Genomic DNA, 7,222 nt, shown 5'->3' on the forward strand with positions numbered 1-7,222 from the left:
GTTACATTTAACTTGGAACCTATTGCAATTATGAAAGGATTTATTTACTGCGAAAGAAAGGTCTCAATGCTAGTATTGTTTTAGACCCTAGAACCATTTGCTGAGATAGAACTATAATAACATTTATATTATATTTACATTATTGTTATTTTATTTAGTGAGTAATATTTTGGGCTGTGTCCCTTTTGGCTGCTCTGTACATATTCATATGCAACGATGTTGCAAATCATTCCACACAGATTGCTGGTTAAACAGCCATAATCTGCTGTGAGTGTTTGAGTGTGCTCGGCCAGGGTAACCGCATCCGTCAAGAACATGCAGATGGCCAAGACAATCTTTCAATCAGACCGCGCAAACACCAAAGCCACCACTCCGCCGAGAAACCGCAATGCAAACAAAAAGCGCATCGTGGCGTAGGGACGACCCATCGGTGGCAGTCCCTGCCCTTGACACCCCCCCACCTGGTGGGTGCCCAACCACCCAATCGCCATACACACACACCCACCCACCCCGACACACTCTTGCCCCACCGGGCACACACACGTGTCTAAGCAAACGGCAATCGGCCGCAGCACCTTGAGCAAATGCGGCTCAGTGGGGCGGTGATTGTGCGGCAGCATAAGTGGCACGTTCTGGGCTGCATATTTGTTCAAGTTTATGGCGACAAGCGATGCCATTTGCCATTCGCCCCTTGCCCCCCGCCACTCACCATTCACCCACCATTCGCCATTTGGTTCGACATTCAACATTCTGCAGCCAGCTGATGACTTGTTCGATACAAAAGTCGTGGAAAACTCCTCGAGTGCGACTCGGAATAAGGAAAAGGATTTCTCCGCCTCGGCAGGTGAGCAACAAAAAGTGGTAAGTGTGGTGGTTTTCTTTTTTATTTAAGCATAAAACTCGTGAGCAAAGTCAGCAAAAGAGCAGCTCCGAAAAGAAAGGGGCTTAAAAGTAAGGCAGGTTTTCCGTGGAAATTGGTTCTTAAATACACTCAGATTACAACAGCCAAGGCTTGCTGCTAACTAAGTCGTTAAGTTGAGATAATAATTACTAATTACTAGGCCAACAGGTGGTAGTATCTTATTAAACTCGAAATTTTATAGTAGGTAGTTCAATAGATAAAACTCATTTAAGTAAAAAATGTGCATTGCTCTAGCCAAATGGTAAATAGAAATCTTAAAGCCAATTCCAGTTTTGTATCCTAGCAATATTTAATATTTATTTTTTTAAGTCGCAAACGCCGTGTAACAATTATAGCACCTTCGTTATTAGGGTATGAAAACATAAAGTTTCAGGCCGAGTTATCGCAAAAATACGGAGCAGGAAATCAGGGGTGTTGGCAAAAAAATTTGCATGCAAGTCAGAGAAACGACTTTTCGGACTAGGTCCTTTCGATACATTCGATGTGTGTGCGTGTGTGTGTGTTTGTGTGTGTGGTGCTTGTGCTTAGCGATAACACTTTGACAGGATTACGCCTGCTTAAGGACCGCATCAAAGCCGACACCCAGAACACCCAGAACCCACACGTCCTGCAAAGGATATTACCGCAATGCTTCTTGCGCCGCCTTCGATTGCCAATTGAAAAGACATTTGCAGGCACATTTTCCTCCACTTGCCACTTGCCAGTTGCCACAGCTCGGCTCAATTCAACTTAACTGAACTGAACTCATGCGGACTGAACTTGATTCGGTTCGGTTTTAGGTTCGACTCGTCGAGTCCGGAACAAAGTTTGCATGACTTAAAAGTTATGTGGGGGTGGGATTGGGTCGCAGCCCGAGAACGTGAGGTAATTTCTAATATTTAGCTCTAAATTAAGTTAAGAAAGGGGTTGCAGGCTCTTTTGCGGTCGGTTGGCAGTCTTAAAGGAACTCGATGACTTTACCAGGCGTATTTTATTGCAGCTCGCAATACGAAACCATTTGGTATTCGTATTCGTATTTGGCTGCGTCTGCTGGACAGTTGGTTTATTGGTCACACTTGGGCTCTCACATAATTTATGTGGGAATCTTGAGCAAGTCACTCCCCATCACATCAGTCAGCCCAGTCAGCCAAGTTACCAAGTTACCGAGTCACTGCCAAGACACCGAGACACCAAGACAGTTGCCTAGTTGCCTGGGCCAAGCTCAAATGAATTGTGTGAACCAAATTAAAATCAAAACAAAGCATCGGCAGGGAGAACTGCATAGTAAATATGTATGTACTATATATACCATATAACACGGGCAATGAACGACAATCAGATATCCTACCTGTTGCAGTTTAGGCGATGGAACACACGTTTTCATCTGCATTAAGCAACCCCGCTGCCAGATGCACATACCCTGCAATCAAGAAGTCGACGCCTTCTGCGGAAAGCCCACAAATGCAGAATCACATTTCGCACAGGGAAACGCTTCATTGACGGCTCAAGATACAGATGGAATATTCTGAAAATAATTCATTAGCAGTTATTAGTGAGGCCTGTGTGTCCCAGGCTTTTTGCCCAATCTTTTGCCACAAAAACCCCATAAAATCTTCCTCCAGATTCGCTTAGTATTGAAGTTGGTCGATTGAAGTTTGAAACATTTTGCTAGCAATTACCAGAAGTTGGTGTACATTTTCTCGCAGTGTGGCGGGAGGTGGCTACCTCTGAACTGAAACGGGAACTTCCCTCTAACTGGGACTCACGGTTGAACTTGCTCGTTGCGTGTGCCTGAAAGCAATGCATGCCGCTAATTGCTGAGTAGTTGAGAAACTTACTACCGCTAAAAGTCAAGCAAGCATTTATTAAACTCATTTTAAAAATGAGGGAACAAAAGGGAAAAACTGGGAAAATGTTGCAGAAAAAGCATTGCGTGTGGGTTCCAGATGCTTCTGATGCTCCTCATGCTCGTGATGTTCATGATATTCATGATGCTCATGTGTCTGAGCCGAAAACAAAGAACGCACTGATAACCCAGCCACGCCCATTTTCCCGCTGGCTTCTGCTTTTGATATGCAAATTTCCGAGTGTAACGAAAAACTCGAGCAGAGGGGGCGACACTTTAACACCCACCCACTTTACGACCTGACGCAAACAGTTATAATTAATTGCCTGTTCGGAATTGACAACCCACTCGCCAAGCCGCTCCACTGCGGCCCACGCTTTCGGCTCCAATCAATAACGAAAAAAAAAAGAGCTGAGCCATCCGAAAGTTACACTTGTAGAAACTGAGATATGGATACTTTGTGACGGACGGAACAGGTTCGCCCGGCCAGCTGAAGATCAAAGCCCCATCATCAGCGGTAGTAACTGCCCGCTCAGCCCGCCGCTGAACATCCGCTGTCTGCCCACACTGAGGTGACTCCAACGCCATCGTACGGTGGATCCGGTGCATTGCAGTTAAGTCCCACCCTTTCCCCATCTCTCGATTTCCCTACCGAAGAGTCCGCCTTTCGTCATAAATATAAATTCTTGGATTAGGGCCTTTGTAAGAGGTTGGGAGGTGAAGTTTCCTCGTCAAGCTGCCTGAAATATTATTTTAATATTTTGACGAGCTTATCAACAAATCAAACATTTATTCTCCTCATCTATGCATTTTGACATTGGTAAAAGCTACGTTTTTGAAAGCATAAATTGGGCTGCTTTGCCCAATTCGATCCACTGTGCAATATCTTGTGAACTTGATTTGGGGAGCGAATGTGTGTGAAATCTGGTTTGTGTACATGGCTCAAACTGGATTTGGCGCTTGGGATTTTTATGAATGAATGAGAGTGGCAACAGCAGCTATAGTTTGCTTCCCCATGGCCATTTGCGTTTACTACGTAGAAGTTGCGGCTGCTGCTGTTGTGGCTTTCGCAATATGCTTTGCCACAGATACAAGATACAACACACCAGATACGAGCGGATCCGGTGCGGGGCCTGTAGATACTGTAGGTACTGGTGTTGGGTACTCGCATCGAAAGTCGGTGCCCGGTGCCTGGGCAAATAATGAACATGGAACGACGCGTCGCAGGTGTATCGCCAGCCAGTCAGCCAGTCAGCCCGTTTCCCTTGTTTCCCGTGGCCAATGTTTGAACCATAGCCCCATGGCTCTCGAGTTACTTGCCAGAGCCACAGTTGGCCACAGTTCATTAATAAAATTCACTGAAGCGAAGCAACTCTGCTTACCCGCCCATCTATTTTGCCGTGTGTATACGTATACCTATAGCTATCCCATGGATTCATTTTGGGTTTCATCGCTTTTTCATGTATTTGCGAGCCAACATTCTAGTTCGGGTTTTCTTCGAAAACGTAACTAATTGAATAATAATCCGTGCATTTCCATATGAATAGCCGATTAAGACAAGTTGTTCATTTAGCATATATGGCTTTTGAGTATCGGAGATTCGGGGGAAACGCCGTGCTAGTCTCTGTGGTGTATGCTTACTTCAGGCTTTCTCAATTGGGATTAGGTTGTTGTGTGAGCTTAAATGGATATCAGCTCATATGCTCATTAGTTCCCATGTACAATGTAAGCAAAGCTAATTAACTTTAAATGCACTTCCTGTGTGAGAGTCTTCGCTTAAATCCCCGTGCAGAGGTGAAGATGTGTGCTTAATTCTCTTTAAAATAATTCCTGATAAAATTTGTACTTCGCAGAAATGCAATATTTATTATGTTTAATAAGACTGAAAGCATACTCTAGGTACCTTGAGGGCGCTTTTTACTTTTTATTTGGTCCATCGCTTGAAGGAAGAACTTTACGATGCCCACAGATTCAGTATGCGTAGAATTGGAGTCACTGAACATCACGGTGATTTGGTACTGTCCATGGGGAAACGGCGGAACGTAACTGGTGTTCAGATACCCGTTCCTTGCGCTAACCTGACCGGGCTGTTGGGGATAAAATAATCAATAAAATAAAAATAACAAACTTAAAAATGCATTAATACCGAAAAATGACAGCTTTTGACATTCGTGAAACTCTTAAAAAGTTCCCAAATCATGACGCCATAGGGCAGAAAACTCTTCCTTTCGACCACCTCGCATAATTTGAAAGTCGCGTCAATTAAGAATGGCTTGAACTGGTTGCTGTAGTCCTTCATAAACACTTGCACTCGAATCTGAAAAGTTGAAGTTTGTATATCGGGTTTTGCGAAGAGTTTCGGCACAGTCTTACCGTTGGGTTATTGATAGGAAAAATTAGGTAGCAGTCCATGTTCACCAACGCCATATTCCAACTAACCGCCTTCACTTTGCAGGATACATTTGTCACCCGCGACTGATTTGGTAGGCACTCGATGTTGTTCAATTTGTATACCAACTGGGAGTCCGTCTGTTGGGAGATTAACCTTATACGGATTTATTCCAAGTTCTGGGCCTCATACTCACCATATGCCAAATAAAGCAGATACCCAGAAGCACCAGCCATGTGAGAGTCATTTTGATAACTGACTGCCCATTGTATTTGAATGAATTTGGGCTTGAAAGGGCTCTCATTATTGAGATATAATATGGTTTTAATTGAAGAGCAGAGGTCTGCTTGAAAGCATTAATTATTGAGATATAATATGGTTTTAATGAAAGACCAGAGGTCAGTGTTGGCAACTAACATAAACGCTTTAAAAATCAATTAATTTTTTAAACAACGACAACGGTAAATGCAATATGTTTGAAATGAAAAATATATTTATTTCTGTAACATAAGAAGCTTTTTTCATTTATTAGATAAAGTATTAAGTAAAGTACCTGTTAGTCGTAGAGATATATTTTATTATTCCGGGCAATTATTAAGTTTCCATTTGTAGGAAACGTTATACTATGTAAGTTTTTTATTTCCTCTCTATCAATAGTAGGTGTAAATGGCGTTTTACAATTCCTCGAAATCTATAAATTTTGGTTTGTAAGGGCAGCATTAAAAGTTCCTCACGAGCCTTAGTAATCGTAAAATTCAATAATTGTGGCAACTTATTCGATGAGACGTACGGTGTTTCCTATTAAAGGTGAATTCTATGCAGTTGACTGCAGTCTTAAAATTCAGTCTCCAAAATGAACAGGTGGTTTGTCGTGACTTTCTTACTGACCATCGGTCTACTATCCGTTCTTTCTATGGATGTAAGTTATAACCATAGTTCATAAATTCGGAAAGCTTTTATGCTTTTTATTCACTAAACTTTATGTCTATTTGCAAAGGACAAAGTGATTGGCGATAGAGAACTGATCGATATAAGATGATGACGAACGTGAGCTCGCCTACAAACTTATAGATTGTCTAAGGGAAAACTTAAAAGCTTATGCATTTTTACAGTTTATCCATGCATTATGACTTATAAAATGTTTTCTCAATTCTCAAAAATAAAATATTAAAAACGTATGACTTTTGAATGTTGTTAAAACATCTTGAGCTTAAACGAGAAAATATTTATATCTCTCAACAAATTTATTAGCATTTTTCATCAGTTCTTGCTATTTTTAAAATTATTTACCAATTTTCCAGATCTTTTAATACCCGTTCTTGGTAGAGTTGTAATTGTGTGTTAAAGTTTTGGTCACCTAATTATTCAAAGAAAATGTGTATGCAGGATGTGCGAACTACTCGACTTTCCTATTGTTCTCTACACCGAAATTATCAAAAATCGGTCCTCACATCGTACCGACAATGAATTGTTTTTTGAGAACCCACATAAGCTTGTGTTTTCATCTCGGCTAATTTAATCAGCACCATTCAAAATCAATGAATAAATGATAAAAACCAATATTACCCACATTCCACGGGCTTAACTAAAGTGCTATCCACGCTGCTCCTTTTCGGTCCGCATAATCCCCATTAAATGCCATTCAATAGCCAATGTACGGGTAATACTTTAATCCTTTAAAGCAGCTGCAGTTGTGAAGTTTTCGGTTGGCATTCGACGTTGGCCGTTTGCTCTTTATTTTTTTTTTTGGTTTTTTTTCCGTGCAACCATTTCCCTACTGACAGCTGGCAATTGTTCAATTATTGCACAGTGGCTCGGCTCTGTGGATCAGTGGCATATCCTGGCAGACAGGACCTCCATCGACATCGGCATTGGCATCTGGAGCGGGAGCGGGAGCGGGAGCGGAAAAAGGAGCCAACGAACTATAGTTTAATCATAAAAAATGCATGCGCCCATAGAATAAATCCCAATGCGTCAATTGCCCTGCCCTCCGTTCCCTCGATGCTGTTAATTGCATATCAATGCAGCATCAGCATTGGGAAGTGAAACGGAATTGGCTTGCAGCAGGAGATGGAGATGGAGCAGC

At 42.1% G+C, this 7,222-nt stretch overlaps 1 protein-coding gene and 1 long non-coding RNA gene across 2 annotated transcripts; one reads left to right on the plus strand and one right to left on the minus strand.

The window, feature by feature from the left end:
- Nucleotides 1–4,595: 4,595 nt before the first annotated feature.
- Nucleotides 4,596–5,443, minus strand: LOC6530479. The gene is made up of 4 exons (XM_002091358.2): nucleotides 5,333–5,443; nucleotides 5,121–5,276; nucleotides 4,894–5,064; nucleotides 4,596–4,834 (listed from the first exon to the last, which is right to left on the minus strand). Exons 1-4 carry the CDS (start codon nucleotides 5,438–5,440, stop codon nucleotides 4,643–4,645), a joined length of 627 nt encoding a protein of 208 aa, XP_002091394.2. The 5' UTR covers nucleotides 5,441–5,443; the 3' UTR covers nucleotides 4,596–4,642.
- Nucleotides 5,444–5,882: 439 nt separating this feature from the next.
- LOC26534887 lies at nucleotides 5,883–6,361 on the plus strand. Its single transcript, XR_001454221.3, has 2 exons — nucleotides 5,883–6,055; nucleotides 6,134–6,361. It is a non-coding gene; the product is annotated as an uncharacterized LOC26534887 (long non-coding RNA).
- The last annotated feature ends 861 nt before the right edge of the window (nucleotides 6,362–7,222 follow it).

This window comes from Drosophila yakuba, chromosome 2R, assembly GCF_016746365.2.
Source record: "Drosophila yakuba strain Tai18E2 chromosome 2R, Prin_Dyak_Tai18E2_2.1, whole genome shotgun sequence".
Lineage (NCBI taxonomy): Eukaryota > Metazoa > Arthropoda > Insecta > Diptera > Drosophilidae > Drosophila > Drosophila yakuba.

Excerpts from the sequence above, each read along its gene's own strand:
- LOC6530479 (XM_002091358.2), bottom strand. The coding sequence starts at position 5,440 with ATGAGAGCCCTTTCAAGCCCAAATTCATTCAAATACAATGGGCAGTCA. Across the intron at positions 5,277-5,332 it reads TCTGCTTTATTTGGCATATG|ACGGACTCCCAGTTGGTATA; the intron begins GTGAGTATGAGG and ends ATCTCCCAACAG. Across the intron at positions 5,065-5,120 it reads TTCCTATCAATAACCCAACG|ATTCGAGTGCAAGTGTTTAT; the intron begins GTAAGACTGTGC and ends TCAACTTTTCAG.